At 57.3% G+C, this 22097-nt stretch overlaps 1 protein-coding gene across 4 annotated transcripts; it reads right to left on the minus strand.

Annotated features, from left to right (window-relative positions):
* Positions 1 to 2187: 2187 nt before the first annotated feature.
* On the minus strand, positions 2188 to 22053 carry COPE (COPI coat complex subunit epsilon). Of its 4 annotated transcripts, none has more exons than XM_054465030.2 (10): positions 21906 to 22053; positions 15496 to 15558; positions 13486 to 13586; positions 9463 to 9615; positions 8087 to 8140; positions 7333 to 7414; positions 5828 to 5983; positions 3041 to 3109; positions 2534 to 2608; positions 2188 to 2389 (listed from the first exon to the last, which is right to left on the minus strand). In XM_054465030.2, exons 1-10 carry the CDS (start codon positions 22029 to 22031, stop codon positions 2342 to 2344), a joined length of 927 nt encoding a protein of 308 aa, XP_054321005.1. In that variant the 5' UTR covers positions 22032 to 22053; the 3' UTR covers positions 2188 to 2341. The 4 variants fall into 4 exon arrangements, with proteins under 4 accessions (XP_054321005.1, XP_054321004.1, XP_054321006.1 ...); XM_054465029.2 differs by having other exon boundaries at positions 2188 to 2372; positions 21906 to 22040; XM_054465031.2 differs by lacking the exon at positions 5828 to 5983 and having other exon boundaries at positions 2188 to 2372; positions 21906 to 22040.
* Positions 22054 to 22097: the final 44 nt, after the last annotated feature.

Here is a 22097-nt window from a genome sequence, read left to right on the forward strand (position 1 = left end):
TGCATGTGGCCACTTCTCTGCATCTGCACAGCCTTGCCCCACCCCCCACCCCCCCACCACTACCCTCTAGGACCCTCTAGGGTTCTGTCTGGTATCCTGGCTTCCTTCTCACCCCACAGAGGCGAGAAGGTGGCTGCGACACTGTTGGCCTGTTCCTCCTCTGCTTGCAGCCCTCCATGGCTCCCATCCCACCCAGGGAAAGCCCAGGTCCTCACTGGCCGCCCTCACAGTGCCCTGTTTCCCTCTACCTGTGGGCTTTCCTGCTGTTCTTCCAACATGCCAAGCTCTGTCCTGCCTCAGGGCCTTTGCACTAGCTGTTCCCCCTTCCTGAAATGCTGTTCCCCTAGGTACCTGCATGGCTCTTCTGCCACCTGCTCAGGCTGCCCCCGACTCTGAAGTCCCACACACCCCTCATGTCTTTTATGTCTGCTTGGCACTTGTCACCATCTGCCCCTACATACATACAGCTCCTCATTTTTTTTTTTTTTTTTTGAGTTGGAGTCTCGCTCTGTTGCCCACACTGGAGTGCAGTGGTGCAATCTCAGCTGACTGCAACCTCCGCCTCCCAGGTCGATTCTCCTGCCTCAGTCTCCCGAGTAGCTGGGATTACAGGCGACTGCTACCACACCCAGCTAATTTTTGTATTTTCAGTAGAGACAGGGTTTCGCCATATTGGACGGGCTGGTCTCGAACTCCTGACCTCAAGTAATCTGCCCACCTTTGCCTCCCAAAGTGCTGGGATTACAGGCATGAGCCACCGTGCCTGGCCTCACTCTTTATTCTTGAACGTGGACTCCATATGGACTAGGGGCCTAGTGTAGGGGCAGGGCACTAGGCCTGGCCTGGTCAATAGTTCAGGTCCAGCCGGAGGCCAGAGATGTGACTAACGCCACAACCTGCCTGGCAGGCAGAGGGGGACGAGGGGGATATGCTCTCAAAGGTCCAGCCAGGCCTGTGGGGCAGCCGTGGACAGTCCCAGCCACCTCCCTCCACCCTCTCGGCCAGCACTATCTGGTCACCATGGTGCCCATCGGTCATGGGAGAGGCGCCACCCGCCCACCCACTGGCCCCAGCTCAGCCTCGAATTTCTTTTTGGCGGGTCCAGCCAGGAGGCTGCCAACGGGTGGGTGCAGGGCAGGAATGGAAGGTGGCTCTACTGGCAGCTGGGGACCAGGCACCCAAGGTTGGGCAGAGGTCAGTCTTGAGGCCGATGTCCCCCCACCCACCCCAAGGTCTCCTCCCTCCAGGAAGCTCGGCCTGGACCCTTCCTAATGTCCCTGCCCAGGGAGTTCTCTTTTGCCACTTCCCTCCCCTACCAGGCTGGGGGTGGGGGTTGCTTGCTGTCCTGCCCTGGCAACCAGAGACAGGGTCTGGTTTCAAATGAATAGGCCTGGGTGTGTGGCTTGGGGAAACCCAGTGTCTTATCTTTTCCCTGGGGGATAAGCCCAGGCCAGGCTCAGAGGTCAAAGGGCATGCATCCCCATCCAGCGCCCCTTGACCTCACAGCCCTGTGCCACTGAGGGACCTCTGCACCGGTCATGCCCACTGCCGGGGTGCCTGTCCCCCAGAACCTAGCCTGGCAGCTCCTTTTTGTTGTTTGGGTGGGCACAGCTCAATGGTGACCTCATCTGGGAGGCTCCGGCCAGCCCACTGCCACCCACCCACCTCCCTCCCTAAATGGTGTGGCCGCCTCTCATCGTGGCTGGGTGCTTGGCCCCAGGACCCCGGCCACAGCAGGACTCTGCCTTGGAGGAGGGTTTGCGGGGCAGCAGGAGCAGCGCCTGGGGTTAATGCTGACCCCACACGGCCCCTCTGGCTTTGCTGAGCTGAGGCCTGAGTTTTTCCTGCCCTGGCCCCCACTTCTTCCAGGCCACTAGGGGTTCTCATTTTGAATCTTGGTGCCCCTCATGATAGCGGCATGACTTCTCTGTGCCTCAGTTTCCCCCGATGCCAACCAGGGCTGCTCAGTGGCCTCTAGGGGCCAGGGTGAAGCATGGGGACAGGGCTGTACTGCCTCTGGCCTGGCAGGAGCAGGTTGTGGCTGTGTGAGGGGCGGGGTGGGGGTCTGCACAGCTGCTGATCGTCACAGACCCTGGTCTCCAGGAACAGCCCTGGACGCCAGTGCCCCAGGACTCTCCCTGAGCGTCAGCTCCCACATGCCCCCAGCAAAGTGACCAGAGCACATCATCAGGTGGAACACCCTGGAGTTGAGATATTTATTAACAGATGGGGGTGCTGAGGGTGGGCTCCTGCCCCCAGAGGGGTGGATGCCAGGTGGGAAGGGCTGCAGGGCTCCTGGCCTCTGTCCTGGCTTCGTGGTCCTGACAGCTCTGAGCCAGCCTCAGGCGCTGGGAGCGTACTGTAGCACCAGCCTGTCAAAGTCGTTCTCCTTTAGCAAGACACATGGCAACACAGGGTGGGGGCGGGGTGTGGGGAGACAGGTGGAGGGAGAGAGAGGGCGCATGTGAGCATAGGCTGAGCTCCAGATGCCCCCTGGCCTGGCTTTCGGGGACAGGCCACCCCCGCCGCTCACCTTGGCCTGGTACTCCTTGATGAAGGGATGGGACCTGTGGGCGTCCTTCAGCTGGGACAGGTATCGGTTTGTCACCTGCAGGGGAGGCAGGGAGGCAGGTGAGCCGAACACGGGGACCCCACGGTGGCTCTGACCTGCAGGACAGGGGTGGATGGGGGTGAGAGCCACAGTACCCCAGGGGGCTCCTCACCCTGCCTTGGGACTGGGCTGATCTCGGAGAACCTTCAGGGTGGGGGTGGAGGGATGGGCCTGCCCCTGGAGAGGCGCTGGCATGGAGCTGGCCTCCGTACATGGTGGGGGATGTATCGTGGTGTTCAGGGGAGCAGGTTGGGCAGGGCCCCAGGTGAGGATGGGTTGGGGGGCACAGGGTTTGTGAGGGAGGTGGGCTGCGGTGGGCACACTGTATACAGAGTTTTCCCAGGGGCCTAGAGATTAGGGCCTGGACCCTAGGCTGGGGTCCCAGGGTCTGGACATTAGGGTTGGCCTGGAGCCCTGGGGACCGCTTACCTCAGGGGGCTTGCCCAGGTGCTGGGACAGGACGATGAGGTTGACCAGCGTCTCCGGGTAGCCACTATCCTGGTGACACAGGCAGACATGGGGAGGCAGGGTCAGCCACTCCAGCCCCCATGCCTGCCCGTCACCCCCACCTCAGGCAGCACCACACAAGGTCACCTCCTCAGAGGTGGGGTGGGACTGACACTGCCCACCGCTCTGCAAGGTGGAGATCTCAGATGATACGGTGCCAAGGGGCCAGCCGTCTCACTGAGCCTCAGTTTCCCCATCTGTGGTCCAGCCTGGGGTGCGACCCCTTGTTTATAAAGATTTGGGAAGGTTGTATTTGTCCCACACACCTCAAAGCCACGGGGCCCAGACCCAGATGGCTTCAACTCCTGCTGTACAATGAACCCCGAGGCCATGGGCGGACCTGCCACCCCTGCACCGGCTCCCAAGGAGCCTTGAAAGAAACCTCAGCAGGGGACCTTGCCTGACCCACTCACTCTAGGCTCCCAGCACACAGGACCCTAGGAAACATCTAGGCCAGGAGACCCAACCAGAGCCCCGGTGTCTGCTTGGAGCACAGACACACCAACCAGGATGCGCCCGGAGCCCGACCTGCCCACGGCGGCCCATGGCAGGGCACCTTTTTGGAGACTGGACTTTTCTGAGCCTCAGTCTCCACCATGAAGGGGGACACCAGCTTGCGCTCACAGGAACAGCCATGAGGTGGCTACAAAGGGAAGCGGGGGGACCTGAGTGCCTCCCAAAACCCAGCAAGAATGCAGGGTGACGTGAGTCACGGAACATGTCACCTGAGAGGTATAACAAAAGCCCCCAGAGGATGCGGCCATGAACACAACACGCATCCAAGTGTTCTCAGGTGGCAGGGAGGGGTAGGGTGGTGGAGAAGGGTGCCAGTCTCACCCCTGGGGCAGCGAGAGACACACAGCCGGTCTGAGATTGCACATCAGGCTGGGAGTTCCTGACCAGCCCAGACTGCTCAGAGCTAAAGATGGACCCTGCTCAGGAGGAGCAGTACCCGGCCTGTGATGGGGCCAGCCTGATACCCCTTGGCCTGCCCCGCTCTGCAAACAACTTTCTGATGATAACTCAGCCCCTGGAAAGTCAGACAGGGAGGTGGGCTTCACCAGTGTTTGTCAGTAGATTAGAAGTGCTTCTCAGCTGGGCGCACTGGTGCACGTCTATCATCCCAGCACTTTAGAAGGCCAAGGAAGGTGAGAATTGCTTGAGCCCAGGAGTTCAAGACTAACCTGGACAACACAGTGAGACCCCATTTCTAACAAAAAATACAAAAATTAGCCACACATGGTGGCATACCCTGTTTCAAAAAACAAACAAAAAACCCCCCAAAATTCATTTCTCCAGAATGGAAAAAGCTTTGATGTCCTTTGTGATTATAAAAATAATAATCCAGGCCGGGCACAGTGGCTCACGCCTGTAATCCCAGCACTTTGGGAAGCTGAGGTGGGCGGATCATGAGGTCAGGAGATCGAGACCATCCTGGCTAACACGGCAAAACCCCGTCTCTACTAAAAATATAAAAAATTAGCTGGGCGTGGTGGTGGGCGCCTGTAGTCCCAGCTACTCGGGAAGCTGAGGCAGGAGACTGACATGAACCCGGGAGGCAGAGCTTGCAGTGAGCCGAGATCACACCACTGCACTCCAGCCTGGGCAACAGAGCAAGACTCTATCTCCAAAAAAAAAAAAGAATTCCACCAAGCATGGTGGCTCACACCTATAATCCTAATGCTTTGGGAGGCTGAAGTGGGACGATCACTTGAGGCCAGGAGTTCGAGACCAACCTGGGCAACACAGCAAGAACAACCCCGTCTTTACAAAATATATATATATTTCTAATTTAACATAACATAAACTCTTCATAAAGACTGCAGATAGCCAGGCGTGGTGGCTCATGCCTATAATCCCAGCACTTTCAGAGGCTGAGGCGGGTGGATCACCTGAGGTCAGGAGTTTGAGACCAGCCTGACCAACATGGCGAAACCCCGTCTCTACTAAAAATACAAAAATTGGCCAGGTGTGGTGGCAGGTGCCTATAATCCCAGCTACTTGGGAGGCTGAGGCAAAAGAATCACTTGAACCCAGGAGGCGGAGGTTGCAGTGAGCTGAGATGAAACCACTGCATTCCAGCCTGGGTGACAGAGTGAGACTCCATCTCAAAAAAAAAAAAAAAAAAAAAAAAAAAAAAGAAGAAAGGAAAGAAAGGAAAGGAAGGAAGGAAGGAAAGAAAGAAAGAAAGGAAGGAAAGAAAGGGAAGAAAGGGAAGGGAAGGAAGGAAGAGAAGGAGGGAGGGAGGAAGGGAAGGAAGGAAGGAAGGAAGGAAGGACTGCAGACACCAGGCTGGAGATGACTGCAGCCACCCTGGGCAGGCAGCGCTCTCTCAACGAACAGCTCCTGTCCACAGCATGCTCTCCCCTAAATAAGGACTGGGAGTGTCTCTCCAATACCGAATATGTACTCAGGTGAGGGGTCCATGTGCAGGCCCCGGGCAGGCAGCTGAGGTGACAACAAGGTCGGCTCAGACCACTGAGGCCCAGGCTGCCCAGATGCCCCATTTCTGTGAGGCCGGAATCTGGATTTCTTTGCAGGTGAGATCCCTGCTTTGTGGATCTCGCTGCTGACTGGGCCTTAGAAGCCCTGTGGGGCCGCACGCACACCCAGGGGGTCTCTGCTATACTTGTTTCTGTCCGCCCTGACCCTGCCCTCTGGCCGCCTGGCCTTCCCTCCGTCCCCACTCTGGGACAGGCTTGTGCCTACCTTGTCTAGAGCCTCCTGCAGCAGGCCCTCGGCGGCCTCCCAGCGGCCCTGGGCCATGTGGCAGGCTGCCTGCCCATTGAGCAGCAGCAGGGTGGGCGAGCACTTGTCAGCCATCTCCTGGAAGATGTAGTAGGCATCCTGCAGCTTCTCACCGCCCTGCAGGGAGGGTCCCGCATCATCGCCTGTGCCCCTGCTGCCCGGCCCTTCCCCCATCGGCCTCCTCCCCTAGCGGGGGGACTCCAGCACTGCACAGAGACGAATCTGGTGTGCCTGGTTCAAGGCACAGCCACTCCACCATGGGGACTGCCCGTAACTTGTACTCTGCTGATGGGGCCTAAAGACTTGCGGCCGCCTCCCGCCCCACCTCCCATCCAGCTCCCGGAGTGCTGAGTACACAGAGGTGGAATCTGGGGCTTCCAAGGCCTCAGTGCACAGGTGGCTGGGCCAGGGTCTGAGTGGGCACCACTGAGTCACTGGGCATGTCAGAGGAGGAGGAGTCAGCTCTGTGACCAGCAGCCCTGACCTGTCCACTTGCTCAGAACAGCGGGACACTTGCAGGGGGAGCCTGAGGCCAAGGCGGGCTGTGAAAACAGCTCAAACTACCCGAGAGGGCTGGCGGGGCCTGTCCTACTACACTAGACGGTCACTGGAAGTCCGTCTGGGTGAGGCTCCAGTCCCGTGGCGGGCAGGGACGGGGAGCACATTTTTTTTTTTCTTTCCCAGAGTTTCGCTCTTGTTGCTCAGGCTGGAGAGCAATGGTGCGATCTTGGCTCACCACAACCTCCGCCTCCTAGGTTCAAGCGATTCTCCTGCCTCAGCCTCCCGAGTAGCTGGGTTTACAGGTGCATGCCACCAAGCCCAACTAATTTTGTATTTTTAGTAAAGATGGGGTTTCTCCATGTTGGTCAGGCTGGTCTCGAACTCCCAAGCTCACATGATCCACCCGCCTCGGCCTCCCAAAGTGCTGGGATTACAGGCGTGAGCCACTGTGCCCGGCCAGGAAGCACATTTTAACAGGCCCGCACAAAAGAGTGGCTCAGAAGGGGGCCAAGTCCCAGATACCAGGAGAGGGGCTGTTGCCAGGCGGAGGCGCCCAGGCCTGGTAGCTGAGGACATCTCCACCGCTGCTATGGGAACACTGAACTCCGTCCCTGGCTGGTGACCAGGACCCTGGAGAGCAAAGCTGAGTCGCAGAAAACCCCAGGAAGCCCTGAGGGGAGGAGGGCCTGCCAGGCCAACCCAGACCCTCGAGTACCCCCGCACCTCAGGCTCAGGAACCCGTTCCCGCCCCCACCATCTCTTCGCTCTGGCTCTGGCCAAGTCGCTTGGCTGTGAGAAGCCCGGAATGGAGTCAAGGCTGAGTTGTGCCAGGCTGGCAGGGAGCCATGGCCTGATCCTGGAGCCCCACTGGAGTGGCCAGTAGCCTAGGCACAGGTGGGGGTGCCCACAGACCCTGCTCAGCCAGGTGCCCGCAATGCCCGCCCACCTCATGGCCCAGGGCTCACCGTGGCCAGGCTGACCCAGGCAGTGGCGAGCTGGGTGAGGGTGGCATCCTCGTCCAGGTCCTGCATTCTCTTCAGCTCCTTCCTGGGGCGGGGACAGATGACGGAGGGGCTGAGTGGCCGAGGGCCCTGGCCTGGCCATCCCTGCCTTGTTCCCACTTGGGGCCCACCGGAGCCTGGGGATGGTCCCCGCTTTGTGCTCCACTGCATGCTCATACCCCACGACTAAGTGCCCGAGCCACCCTGCCCGTCCGACCATGTGCAGGCTCCGGGAAGGTGGGACTGGCGCCAGCTATGGTCCCCCGGGGTGGCCAGCACAAGGTAAGGCTCGGGAGAGACTCACTCCACGGAGGATGGAACGCAGGGAAGGACGACGGAACTACAGTGTGAACAACTCTGAGGCAGGGGAGTCCTGGACCCCCAGCCATGGCCTCCAACCTGGTGATGCCATGTGCAGGCCCCGCCAGCCCCATGGCACAGTTAAAAGCTGGCCAAGTAACATGCTGCTCCGGGCACAACGTCCACTCTCCCTCCATGAAGCCCACCCTCACCCTGTGGGAGAGGCCTGCCACCTACTGCATAGAGAGAAACTGAGGCACAGAGAGCCATGGCCCTCCTCCCTGGCAACATACTGCAGGGAAGGGCTGAGTGACGGCAAGCTACCCCCATGGAAAGGAAAGACAACAAGAGTAATGACAGCACCACAGACGCTCTGGGCCGTGGCTCAGTGCGGGTGGAGAGGGGCGGGAGGGCTCACCGGGCGAGGTCCAGGCGGTCTAGCTTCAGCAGGATCTGTACTGTCATGGCTGTGCTGCAGGACAGGGCCAGGGGGCGGTCAGCGGGTGGCCACAGACACATTGCCTGGCCGCTCCACACCCAGGGCTCACTGTGTGTGTCTAGGATGTTCCTAAGTCCTGTGCTTAGGACCACCAGCACCCCCCAGCAGAGGGGGACACCCTCACTCCCATATTTCACCACTCAGCTTCCTCGGGCCTGGGAGCTGTGGGCGGGTACCGAGGACAGGGTTCCAGGCCCCGGCCCACTCACTGCCTATCTGGAGAAGCAGCCTCCATGGGCTGTGCTTGCAGATGGAGGGCCCTGCCCGGACTCAACACCCAGGAGGCGGTTGACGCTCAGGAACAAGGCCCTAGCGGAGGGCCACACACCCACCCCTGCACCAGAGCCCTGGGGCCACCCACTCTCTGCAGGTCCCCTCATCCCCTCATCCCTCTCAGCCCCAGGCGGCTGTGACCACGAATTACTCGTGAGGCCTCTTGTTCTTGTTTTCCCGCCAACAGGAGCCAGCACCTGGACCAGCACCGAGTCCGCCGGCTTGCTGACAGCGTGACATCCCTATTTATTTTCTTTTTTGTGTATGAGACAGGGTCTGGCTCTGCCACCCAGGCTGGAGTGCAGTGGCACCATCACGGCTCACTGCAACCTCCACCTCCCAGGCTCAAGAGATACTCCTGCTTCCCCCTCCCAAGTAGCTGGAAACATAGGTGCATGTCACCATGCCTGGCTGCGCCCTGCAATTCTAAGCCCTCCATGGATGGAGGTGGGATGGGAGCAGATCCATAGCGACCATGAAATGCCCAGCTTGCAACTCACAGTGGAAGGCAGGCACTGCAGGGACAGCTCACGGGGCAGAACTGACACACTTTCTGTGACCAGTGCCCTGGACATGGCCCAGAGTCACATCCTAGGGTGGAGGGGGGCACCAACCTTGCAGGGCTTCAGCACCCCAACCCCAGAGGGCCCTGGAGGAGAGCCGGTGTGGGGGGCCCGGGGAGGCCCGAGAGACTGGGCCCAGGGCCGAGACACAGAAGGCTTCATGGGGGGTTGGGACACAGAAACCAAGCAGAGACAAAGCCGCTTTCTGCTCTGCCCTTGGGAACAGAGGGTTTGCAGCCTGGGCACCGTGTCCTTGGATCCGCAGCCTGGTGCGCAGATGGGAGTGCCTCCCACACTGGGCAGGGGGGCTGGAGCCTGGACAGCAGGCCAGGGCCTCATTTCAGCACTGCCTCATTCTCTGCTCCCACGACGACAGCCAGCGAGGCCGTGCGCAGCCTGGAGATGTGGCAGGGGGCACTTGCCTCCCTGGGCTGGCCCCAGAGCAGGGCGGCCACTCACCACTCCAGGCTGTCCCCCTGGTGCAACGCACGCAGGGCGGCATCTGGGTTCTGGTCGTGGAGATAGATGGAAGCGGCCATGAGGAGGAAGGTGGTGTTGGTCACGTCCACGCTCCTGCTCATCTCTCGGTCCAGCTCGGCCACAATGCTGTCCCTGCAAGACACAGATGCTCAGGACCCACAGCTGGGGTGGCCTCTGTGGGACCTCGAAGGGTCCCCTTCCTTGGGAGCAGACAGGTCCAGAGAGAGTGAGCCAGGCCCTGCGGGTGCAGAGCAGCAGCAGGCTGAGCATTGAGCTGTCCCGACACGTCCTCCCCCTGTTCCTATGAAGCACCTCTCATGCTGGGCCAGGCAAGGACCCGAGGCCGGGAGATGTGGGGTGGGGCGCTCCAAGGGGACATGAGGAGGCAACGCCAGTCTCACACCAACCTCACCCACCTTCCTGAGGAGGCTGGTGGGCCCAGCTGGGACTCCTGACCATAACCCATCAGCCCTGTGGGCTTCAAGGCCACGTCTTCTAGCAGGAGGTCGGCCTGGGTGCCGAGGGGCCGTGCAGAAGGATGGGAGTCCTGGTGCACCCCCACTGCTGGGGCAGCTGCCCTCAGTCCCTGAGAGCCCAGTGTGCTGGCTGCACCCTGAAGATGGCCAGTGCGCTGCGGGTCAGGGCCAGGCTTGAGCCCAGGCGAGGCTGAGGACCAGCTCGGCTCCGAGGGCACAGGTCACCCATGCCTCCGTGTCCCTAACTGGATCCAGACCCTCCATTCCCCCATGGCTGTTGAGCAGCTAAAAAGAGAAGGCAGGGGAGGGGGCCACCCTAGACCAAAGCTGGTGTTCTTCTGGATTCACACGCAGCTCTGTGACCACATAAGCATCCACACGCGTCTGGGGGCTGTCTGCCCAGGGCCTGTGTCTGAGGTGTCACTGAGGGCATGGTATGTCTGATACCAACCAGGCTCCACTGAGGGCTCGCCACAGTGCCAGGCCCGACAGACAAGTGACTTCAGGTCTGAGTCTGTTTCCCCATGCTGAGGGACCATGTTACAGGGATCATGCGGGGGAGGAGCAAGGAGCTCCCAAGACCACCTTACAAAGCTTCCTGAGGCTCCAGCACACAAGGGTGCGTAAACACTGCCAGCTGTTGTAGCGTTGGTACTGTAATGTTGTCATCCTAAGGTGTTACAATTACCAATGGGGCCAGGCACTGGGGCTCACACCTGTAACCCCAGCGCTTTGGGAGGCCAAGGCAGGAGGATCGCTTAAGCCCAGGAGTTCAAGACCACCCTGGGCAACATAGTAGGACCCCTTTTACTACAAAAAAGTAAAAAAGTCAGCTGGGCCTGGTGGCACCTGTAGTCCCAACTACTTGGGAGGCTGAGGCAGGAGGATGGCTTCAGCCCGGGAGGTTGAAGCTGCAGTGAGCTGTGGTCACACCTCTGCACTCCAGCCTGGGTGACAGAGGAAGACCATCTCAAAAACAAACAACAGCAACAAAACCAATTACTGGGTGGATAGCTTGAGCCCAGGAGTTTGAGACCAGCCTGGGCAACATGGCAAAACCCCATCTCTTTTTTTTTTTTTTTTGAGACGGAGGCTCGCACTCGCACTTTCACCCAGGCTGGAGTGCAGTGGCACAATCTCGGCTCACTGCAAGCTCCTCCTCCCGGGTTCACGCCATTCTCCTGCCTCAGCCTCCCGAATAGCTGGGACTACAGGCGCCCGCCACCACCCCCGGCTAATTTTTTTTGTATTTTTAGTAGAGACGGGGTTTCACATGTTAGCCAGGATGGTCTCGATCTCCTGACCTCGTGATCCGCCCGCCTCGGCCTCCCAAAGTGCTGGGATTACAGGCGGGAGCCACTGCGCCCGGCCCGGCAAAACCCCATCTCTAAAAAACATACAAATTAGCCAGGCATGGTGATGCGTGCCTGTAGTCCCAGCTACTCAGGAGGCTGAGGTGGGAGGATCACTTGAGCCTGGGAGATCAAGGCTGCAGTGAGCCAAGACTGTGCCACTGTATGCCAGGCCGAGCGACAGAGCAAGACCGTATCTCAAGAAAAGAAAACAAAATCAAAACCAAAACCAATTACTAATGGATGCTCCTGGTCCCCGGGGTGACCTGTCAATGAGGTCGCGGCTGTGCAGCCAGATGAACGCACCACAAGCCCCTGCCTGGACCGCCTGCTCTCCGGGGCTGCTTTTCTGTGATGCTCACAGCAGCTGCTGCTCCTGGGGGACCCAGGGTTCCCTGCCTTCACTCCAGCTGGTGAAGCGCAGGGTGGGAGAAACAGTGGCCCTGGGAGGTCACCCGTCCGAATGTCCTGGAGCTGCTGTGGCAAAGCACCACAGCCCGGGCGGTTAAGGACAACAGGGCTTCGTTCCTCACAGCTCCGGAGGCTGCAAGTCTGAAGTCAAGGTGGCAGCAGGGCTGGCTCCAACTGGAGGCTGGAGGGCAAGGCCGTTCCAGGCCTCTCTCCCAGCTCTGGTGGCTGCCGGCCATTCGTGCTGCTCCTTGGCTAGCAGACATGTCACTCCAGTCTGTCTCTGTTGTCACATGGGCTTAACTCTGTGGGCCTCTGTCTTCTTTTATCTTTTTTTTTTTTTTTTTTAAGACAGTCTCCCTCTGTCACCCAGGCTGGAGTACACTGATGCGATCTTGGCTCACTGCAACCTCTGCCTCCCGGGTTCAAGCGATTCTCCTGCCTTAGCCTCCCAAGTAGCTGGAATCACAGACACCATATCCTGTTAATTCTGTATTTTTAGTAGAAATGAGGTTTCACCACATTGGCCAGGCTGGTCTCGAAAACTCCTGACCTCAGGTGATCTGCCCACCTCGGCCTCCCAAAGTGCTGGGATTACAAGTATGAGCCGCTGCACCCAGCCCTCCTTTTATCTCTTAAAAGGACATAAGTCCTTGGCTTTGGGGCCCACCCTAAATCCAGCATGTCTTCATCTCCTTATCTCTTAATTTGATCGGCAAAGATCCTTTTTCCAAATGATACCATATTCACAAGCATGTGGGATAGGATATGGACGTATCTTCTGGGGGACACCATTCACCCCACCATGCTGCCTCTGCAAATAAGTCAGCTCCTAGGAAGCCCAGGTTTCTTTGAGTGAAGGAAGGCGGTAGTCGGGGCACTGCCTCCGTGGGCCAAGGAAGAGCAGGATCACAGCGGAGTCTCCCCGTGCCAGACCCTCACTCCGACCCCACAGCAGGAGGGGGCAAAGTTCCTGGGTCTCTACAGCCCAGCCCTCTCTCCCCTTGGCTGCCACCCATGGGCGTTTGACCAACACTGGCCTGTGGCTCAGGGGCAGGACAGGCGTGGCCTCACCCGCCCTCCCACTGGGCTCCAGGGGAGACACTGGCAGGTTGCAGTCCCTGACTAGCTGGGACTAGTCGGGAGGCTGAGGTGGGCAGACCGCCTGAGCTCAGGAGTTCGAGACCACCCTGGGCAACATGGTGAAACCCAGTCTCTGCTAAAATACAAAAATTAGCTGGGCGTGGTGGCACACGGCTGTAGTCCTAGCTACTCAGGAGGCTGAGGCACAAGAATCACTTGAACCCAGGAGGCGGAGGTTGCAGTGAGCCGAGATCGCACCACTGCACTCCAGCCTGGTGACAGAGTGAGACTCTGTCTCTAAGTAAATAAATAAGAAAACTGATGGGAGGGCCCTGCCCCCGCTGCGCCCTGGGCTATCTTGGGGCTCTGGGTGGTGCAGAGGGCTGCTCGGTAATTGGTATTTTCAGTTCTAGGTTCAGAGAGTGCCTTGTGGTCCATGAGGGCGTGTGCACACACAGCACTGTCTCTGACCCTCCTCTTTGAAGCAGGACCCATCACCAGCCCCCCACTGCTGTGCAGGTGAGGGAAACTGAGGCACAAAGCAGCAAGGAGCAGAGGGGAGACGCGCCTAATCTGAGGGATGCTGTGCGCTGCACGCCATGCCCCCGCCCACCCAGGTTCATAACCAACAGGCCTTGGAGAAGGCCCCGCGCCCCAGGCCAACCCATTCTCCGGGGCCTCACCTCCGGCTCTCATGGGCGAGGTAGTCAGCGAACATGCGCACAGCCTGGAGCTCAGGGGCCGAGGAGGGCTTGATCTCGTCCAGGACCACGCCGAACTTCCTCTGTAGCAGGGACAAGGCGTCAGCTGCACCCGTCCACCCCAGAGGATTTCCATGTCTTCAGCTTGGCAGGGAGAGCCCCAGACAGGAAGCCCCTGCCCCACCAGGGACCCCTCAGCCCAGCAAGGGCCACCCCTACTGCAGTACACTGTGGAGGTCGGCGTGGCGTCACCTGTCATGAGCAGCCAGGTGTGCCCTCATCTGCAGGGCCACACTGCCCATGCCTTGAGCTGGGGACCCTGGTAGGTAACTGTCTGTCCCCCGGCAGCTGTCCACCTCTGGTGGTGAGGTAAAGGGCGTGTCACCTGGGGGCAGGGCAGCAGCAGTTATGGGGGTTGTGAGATGCGCTTCTATAAAGCAGGACATGCCCCCAGCCAGCCCTGCCCACCTACTGGCCCTCCAAGGATGCCCAGACTGATACCACTGTCACATCTGCAGCCGGGGGCCCGTCCGTCCCTCACTGTGTTCCCTCCTAGATGGTTCCCCCTTCTTTTTTTTTTTTTTTGAGATGGAGTCTCGCTCTGTTGCCCAGGCTGGAGTGCAGTGGCATGATCTCGGCTCACAGCAAGCTCCGCCTCCTGGGTTCATGCCATTCTCCTGCCTCAGCCTCCTGAGTAGCTGGGACTACAGGTGCCCGCCACCACGCCCGGTTAATTTTTTTGTATTTTTAGTAGAGACGGGGTTTCACTGTGTTAGCCAGGATGGTCTCAATCTCCTGACCTTGTGATCCACCCACCTCGGCCTCCCAAAGTGCTGGGATTACAGGCGTGAGCCAACCACGCCCAGCCTTTTTTTTTTTTTTTTTGAGATGGAGTTTCGCTCTTGTTGCCTAGGCTGGAGTGCAATGGCATGACCTCGGCTCATCGAAACCTCTGCCTCCCAGGTTCAAGCAATTCTCCTGCCTCAGCCTCCCGAGTAGCTGGGATTACAGGCATGCACCACCACACCCGGCTAATTCTGTATTTTTAGTAGAGACAGCGTTTCTCCATGTTGAGGCTGGTCTCGAACTCCTGACCTCAGGTGATCCGCCTGCCTCGGCCTCCCAAAGTGCTGGGATTACAGGCGTCAACCACCGGACCCAGCCCTCATTCTTATTTTTTTAGAGACAAGGTCTTGCTCTGTTGTCCAGGCTGGAGTGCAATGGCGTGATCACAGCTCACTGCAGTCTTGACCTCCTGGGCTCAACCGATCCTCCTGCCACAGCCTCCCAAGTAGCTGGGACTCCAGGCACATGCCACCATGACTGGCTTATTTTTTAATTTTTTTTGTAGAGATGGAGGTCTCACTATGTTGCCCAGGCTGGTCTTGAACTCCTGGCTTCAAGCGATCCTCCCACCTCAGCCTCCCAAAGTGCTGGGATTACAGGTGTGAGCCACTGTGCCTGGCTCCTACCAATTATTTTAGAAAAAAAAAAATTGGCTGGGCACATTGAATCACGCCTGTAATCCCAGCACTTTGGGAGGCTGAGGCAGGTGGATCACGAGGTCAGGAGTTCGAGACCACCCTGGCTAATGTGGTGAAACCACGTGTTTATTAAAAATATAAAAATTAGCCGGGCGTGGTGGCACGCGCCTGTAGTCCCAGCTACTTGGGAGGCTGAGACAGGAGAGTCACTTGAACCTAGGAGGCAGAGGTTGCAGTGAGCTGAGATCGAGTATGACAGAGCGAGAGACTGTCTCAAAAAAAAAAAAAAAATCAAGAAGCTGTGACCCAGGTCCCCTGGCCTGGCAGTCTCGGGCCTCCATGACACAGCCACCTTCACATGCTGGCTGTTCACAGTCACTGGACGCTGCAGGCCTGGGTCCCTGCTTTGTTTACTGTCCCTGCCACCCACTCTGTGGTGCCTTCCTGTCCCCAGCCCCATCCTCTACTCTGTTCATCACTCTCGCCCCCCGCCAAGGCCCGCACTCACCTGCGCAAGGTACGCTCTATACAGGAAGACGTCCCTCTCCACATCTGTCTCTGGGCTTGACAACTGTGGGAACCAATGTGAGTCAGGACGCACAGTGGGAGGCCCGGCGCAGCCCACACAGGGTAAGCATGACAGACAGGCCCCTGTACACTGGGGACAGGTGGCTTCTCTGGCAGGGTTAGAGGTCTGAGTCCCAGCCCTGATCTTCCACAGCCCGAGTGGCCTCTGCTGGGGGTACCCTACACGGGGGGTGCCTGATCTCATCCCGCGCTGACACCACCCCAGGAAGGAGGCTTGCTCCCAAGTTCAGTGTCTGCTCCAGCCACACTTAAGAAGCCAGGGTGGCGCCCGCACCTCTAACTTCTGGACATGGGGCCATTGTGGCTTGATTCTGTTCTGCTTTTGTCTCAAGACATTTTGAGCTCAGTTTGGCTGCCCCAGTGTGGTGACATCTGTGTCCTGCCCTGGCCAGGGGAGACCCTGGAACGGCTCTGTACTTGGGCCACACCCCCACAGCCCAGCCACTGCACAGAACTGAGGAGCAAGAGGGAGGTGCCCTGTGGCAACATCCATTTTGGGACGATAAGGAAGCTGCCCCTGAGCCCAGGCCAGGCAGGGAGGCTGGGGCCCCTCCTCCAGAACACAGCTTTGCATGCTGCCCCCGGAGGCTGGCTGACTTCCCGGGGTGCCCATGGCAGGTGGGCACAGTGCAGCTCAGCCCGTGGCCTGAGGGTGCTTGCTCAGGCCCCTGGGGGCTTCGAGAGGAAAGTACAGCTGGGAAGGGGCCCAGCCACCTTGGCATCGCCACTCCAACAACCTCTAAACAGAGGGAACTGAGAAGGCTGTCAGCAAGAGGGCCTGCCAGCTGTCAAGACACAGGGTCAAAGGACCCGGTGCCCGAACCAGGGGGAGTCACTCTGCCCTGTCCTCTGAAGCCGAGAACCACAGATTCCAAGCCACATCTCTTCCTTCTCCCCAGCCTGAGGGAGGAGCGTGGATGTCTAACGTGTCCTCACCCCAGGCCACCGCAGACCTGACTCAGGCTGCCATTGCCAAGAGGCCCCAGCAGCTTCTGCTCAGGCCCTGGTGGCCAGAGTGGGTATCTGGCTATGATTTGGAACAAGATGCCATCTAAATAAATAACTCCTAGAAGAATGTCAAAGGCATGCGGAGGGTGGAGGCTGCAGAAATCGAGCCCCACCTGCAAATGGGATGGACAGGTGAAAGATGTACCTTCTCAAGTATGCAAAGAAACATATTATAGGCCGGGCATGGTGGCTCACGCCTATAATCCCAGCACTTTGGGAGGCCGAGGTGGGTGGATCATTAGAGGTCAGGAGTTCCAGACCAGCCTGGCCAACATGGTGAAATCTGTGGTTCTCGGCTTCAGAGGACAGGGCAGAGTGACTCCCCCTGGTTCGGGCACCGGGTCCTCTACTTAAAAATACAAAAATTAGCCAGTTGTGGTGGCAGGCACCTGTAATCCCAGCTACTCAGGAGGCTGAGGCAAGAGAATCACTTGAACCCGTGAGGTGGAGGCTATAGTAAGCTGAGATCACGCCATTGCACTCCAGCCTAGGCGACAGAGCAAGACTCCGTCTCAAGAAAAAATAAATAAGTAACTCTCAATCAACCTTCCGAGATGGACATCAGTTAGGTGACCAGCCCAGGGCCGCATGCCACCGTCAGTTAAAAAAGAGACAGGACAGGTGTGGTGGCTCACACCTGTAATCCCAGTGCTTTGGGAGGCCAAAGCAGGAGCACTGCTTGAGCCCAGGAGTTTGAGATCAGCACAGGCAACATAGCAAAAAGCATAGTCTTTTTTTTTTTCTTTTTTTTTTTTTTTTTTTTGATGGAGTCTTGCTCTGTCACCCAGGCTGGAGTGCAGTGGCATGATCCCGGCTCACTACAACCTCTGCTGCCCGGGTTCAAGAGATTCTTCTGCCTCAGCCTCCTGAGTAGCAGGGACTATATGTATTTTCAGTAGAGACGGGGTTTCACCATATTGGCCAGGCTGGTCTTGAACTCCTGACCTTGTGAATCAGCTGCCTCGGCCTCCCAAAGTGCTGGGATTATAGGCATGAGCCACCGCGCCCGGTCTGAGACCCTGTGTCCATAAAAAAATTTTAAATATTAGCGGGGTGTGGTAGCGTGCACCTGTAGTCCCAGCGACTCGGGAGGCTCATGAAGGAGGATCGCTTGAGCCTGGGAGGTCGAGGCTACAGTGGACTATGATCATGCCACTGCACTGCACTCTGGCCTGGGTGACAGACTGAGACCTTGTCTATCTTTAGGGAAAAAAAAGAGACAAAAGCTGGCTGTTGGGCTTTCAAAGTGAGAACACAGTGGGGCACCATGGGGGGCACCAGGGTGGCCTCAGCCGCCCCTGTGTGAAACGCAGGTGCCCAGGAGACTGTGCGTGCAGAAGTGCTCAGAGGCTGCAGAGTGCACTGGAGAGACAAGAGTGCCGGGAAGCATAACAACAACAAATGTGCAGACCGTGACCCTGATGTGAGGCTCTGGAACCGTTATGGTTTTCCTCGACTCCCAGGGACGATCCTACCATCAGGACACATGTGTGTCCCCAGGGTGGGAGAGCACTGCTCTTCAACCCCAAGGGCTCACTAGGATCACCTGGGAGCCCAGAAACCAGCAAAGCCAGGAGACCACGTCCACCAAGGTCACTTGGCCCTAGGATGGCCCCAGCACTGGCCCCAGGTGGCTTAAGATGTGGCCACGGTCAAGGAATCAGGGTACTGTTTGGGAAGGCGGGTGACAGGATGGGGGCCCTGTAGCCAGAAACCTTGGGGGTAGTAACTCTCCCTTCTGTCCCTGTAGCCAGAAACCTTGGGGGTAGTAACTCTCCCTTCTGTCCCTGTAGCCAGTAACCTGACCACACTCGGCCGTCAGCAACTCAAGGCCTATGAGCTACTTCAACCCCAACAGCTGGGCGGTGCCTGCCACCTTGTGGGCAACTGGCAAATGTCTGAGAAACCCAGAAATGTCATGATGGGAGCCTAGTGCTGGGGCAGCAAAGGGCAAAGACATGCCAGGCGCTCTCCCTGGGGCCACCTCAGGTGGGGCTGAGGTTGCTCAGGCCACTGTCATGAACTACCACAGACCAGATGGCTTAAAAAATGTATTCCTCAAAAATTAGCCAGGTGTGGTGGCACACGCCTGTAATCCCACCTACTCGGGAGGCTGAGGCAGGAGAATCGCTTGAACCCAAGAGGCAGAGGTTGTGGTGAGCTGAGATCATGCCACCACACTCCAGCCTGGGCAACAGAGCAAGACTCCATCTCAAAAACAAAAAAACAAAAATTAGCTGGGCGTGGTGGCGGGCACCTGTAATCCCAGCTACTCAGGAGGTTGAGGCAGGAGAATCGCTTGAACCCAGGAGGAGGAGGATGCAGTGAGCTGAGATTGTGCCACTGCACTCCAGCCTGGGTGACAGAGTTAGACTCTGTCTCAAGAAAAAAAAAAAAAAAAAAAAATAGTATTCCTGGCCAGGCGCGGTGGCTCACGCCTGTAATCCCAGCACTTTGGGAGGCTGAGGTGGGCAGATCACTTGAGGTCAGGAGTTCGAGATCAGCCTGACCAACATGGTAAAACCCTGTCTCTACTAAAAATACAAAAATTAGTCCAGGAATGGTAATTCATGCCTATAATCCCAGCACTTTGGGAGGCTGAGGCAGGCAGATCACGAGGTCAGGAGTTAGAGACGAGCCTGGCCAACACAGTGAAACCCCATCACTAGTAAAAATACAAAAATTAGCTGGGTGTGATGGCACACGCCTGTAGTCCCAGCTACTAGGGAGGCTGAGGCAGGAAAACCACTTAAACCCGGGAGGCAGAGGTTGTGGTGAGCTGAGATGGTGCCACTGCACTCCAACCTGGGCAACAGAGCAAGACTCCATCTCAAAAACAAAAAAACAAAAAAAGTTAGCTGGGTGTGGTGGCGGGCACCTGTAATCCTAGCCACTTGGGAGGCTGAGGCAGGAGAATCGCTTGAACCCAGGAGGAGGAGGATGCAGTGAGCTGAGATTGTGCCACTGCACTCCAGCCTGGGTGACACAGAGTGAGACCCTGTCTCAAAAAAAAAAAAAAAAAAAAAAGTGTTCCTTGACAGTCACAGTCCTGGAGGCCAGAAGTCCCAAATCAAGGTGTCAGCAGGGCCACACTCCTTCCAAAAGTTCTAGGGGAGGATACTTCCCTGCCTCTCCCAGCTTTTGGTGATGGTGACATTCCTCAGCTTGTAGCCACATCACTCCCATCTCTGCCTCCATCTACTGTGTGTCTCAAATCTCCCTCTGCCTGTTTTTTTTTTTTTTTCTTTTTCCGGTGGCGGGTTCTGGTGAAGACAAGAAAGCCTACTAGAAACATTCTTTTTTTTTTTTTTTTTTTTTTTTTTGAGATAGGGTCTCACTTTTGACACAGCAAGAGCACCAACATCTCAGACAAACACTGCCACTTTAAGTTCCAGCTCCCTTTCTAGCCTCATGCATTTTAAGGAAATTTCTTTTTTCTTTTCTTTTTTTTTTTTTTAGAGAAGTCTCGCTCTTGTCCCCCAGGCTTGAATGCAACGGCTGGATCTCGGCTCACTGCAACCTCCGCCTCCTGGGTTCAAACGATTCTCCTGCCTCTGCCTCCCAAGTAGCTGGGATTAAGGCGCCTGCCACCATGCCCGGCTAATTTTTGTATTTTTTAGTAGAGATGGGGGTTTCAGGTCAGGCTGGTCTCGAACTCCTGACCTCAGGTGATCCGCCTGCCTCGGCCTCCCAAAGTGCTGGGATTACAGGTGTGAACCACCGTGCCCGGCCAGGAAATCACTTCTAACTACAAGCAGTCAGAAAGAGGAGACAGTAAAACACAGAAAGACAGCTCAGGCAGAGAGAGAGTGGGGAGAAACGTTTCTTGGGTAACTGCCAAACTTCACCCTCATACAATGGGCCCCAGTAAAACAGTGGGCCTTAATAAGCACATTCCTTTCCCTTCAGGTGCACTAAAATAGGGAAGCTAAAAACAGACTAGGGGGGTATGCCTGCAGCTGCAGAAAGATGTATGGGAGGCTGCAGAAAGATGTATGGAGGCAGAAAGATGTTAGTACGGTGGCTAACACCTGTAATCCCAACACTTTGGTAGGCCAAGGCGGGCAGATCACAAGGTCAAAAGATGGAGACCAGCCTGGCCAACATGGTGAAACCCCGTCTCTACTAAAAATACAAAAATTAGCTGGGCCATGGTGGCGCGCGCCTGTAATCCCAGCTACTCGGGAGGCTGAGAAAGGAGAATTGCTTGAACCTGGGAGGCGGAGGTTGCAGTGAGCCGAAATCATGCCACTGCACTCCAGCCTGGCGACAGCGCGAGACTCTATCTCAAAAAAAAAAAAGAAAAGAAAAAGAAAAAAGACGTACGGGAACAGACACACAACTCTCCCTCCCAGATAAGCACAACAAAGAGACACAGAAGCAGTCCAAGCCTCTGATAAACTCTCCGACCCTGAATCCTTAAAAACTCTTAGTCTGTAAAAGAGTATGCCTCTGATCCAACTCGGCCAGAAGGCGCCTCTCAGGTTTGTTTTCTCTAAAATAAACCTGTCTTGACTGGCAAGCCACCTTTCGTGTTTCTTTACTCTTTAATTCTTACAACTTTGTCACCCAGGCTGGAGTGCAGTGGCGCGATCTCGGTTCACTGCAACCTCGGCCTCCGGGTTGTAGCGATTCTCCTGTCTCAGCCTCCCGGTAGCTGAGATTACAGGTGCCCGCCACCACGCCCGGCTAATTTTTGTATTTTTGGTAGACCCATGGTTTCTCCATGTAGCCCAAGCTGGTCTCGAACTCCTGGGCGCATGCGATCCGCCCGCCTCGGCCTCCTAAAGCACCAGAATTACAGGCGTTTAAGCCACTGCGCTGGGAAACTGTCTGTGTTATCATTCTGAGTCCAGCGGAATACATTGCCCGTCCATAAAAGTGCTCAATGAAGAATGAATGTACGAATGGGTAAGCTCTGGGAGAAATAACCAGGCTCGATGAGCAGGGAAACGTCCTTCACTGAAATTTAGGGTTCTCATCCGTAAAATGAGGATAAGCAACAGTCTCCATCTCACGGGAACTGAAGGTATGGCTGAACAAAATACACTTATTGTCACTACAGTGGCATAAACACCTGCCTTACTCAAAATGCCTTCAAGGGCGCAGAGCGAACGCTGTACGAGTGAGCAGTACCGTAAACTGTTACTGCTCTGGGTTCTGCCATGGGACAGTGATTACTCCTCACTGAACTGTGGAAGAGGTGCCCAAAAAACGCGAGAAGAAAAGAGAAAGTTTTTAGACGCAGAACGCGGCTCGCGGCCATCAGGCAGCGTCCTCCGCCTCCGCCCCCAGCGTCCCCGCGCCCCTGCGCGGCCGCACCTTCACCCGCTGCGCCTCGTTTATGCACTGCTGGTAGCTGCCGATGTAGAAGGCGTTCTTCACGTCGAACAGCTCGTCTACCTCCCCGGAGCCGCCGGAGGTCGGGCCGGGGGCCGGAGGCGCCATGTCGCTGTCTTCTCCCCGCTCCTCTTCCTGAAAGACACGTCGGCAGGAACCAAGACACCTCCACGG

The sequence above is a fragment of the Pongo pygmaeus genome, chromosome 20 (assembly GCF_028885625.2).
Source record: "Pongo pygmaeus isolate AG05252 chromosome 20, NHGRI_mPonPyg2-v2.0_pri, whole genome shotgun sequence".
NCBI lineage: Eukaryota > Metazoa > Chordata > Mammalia > Primates > Hominidae > Pongo > Pongo pygmaeus.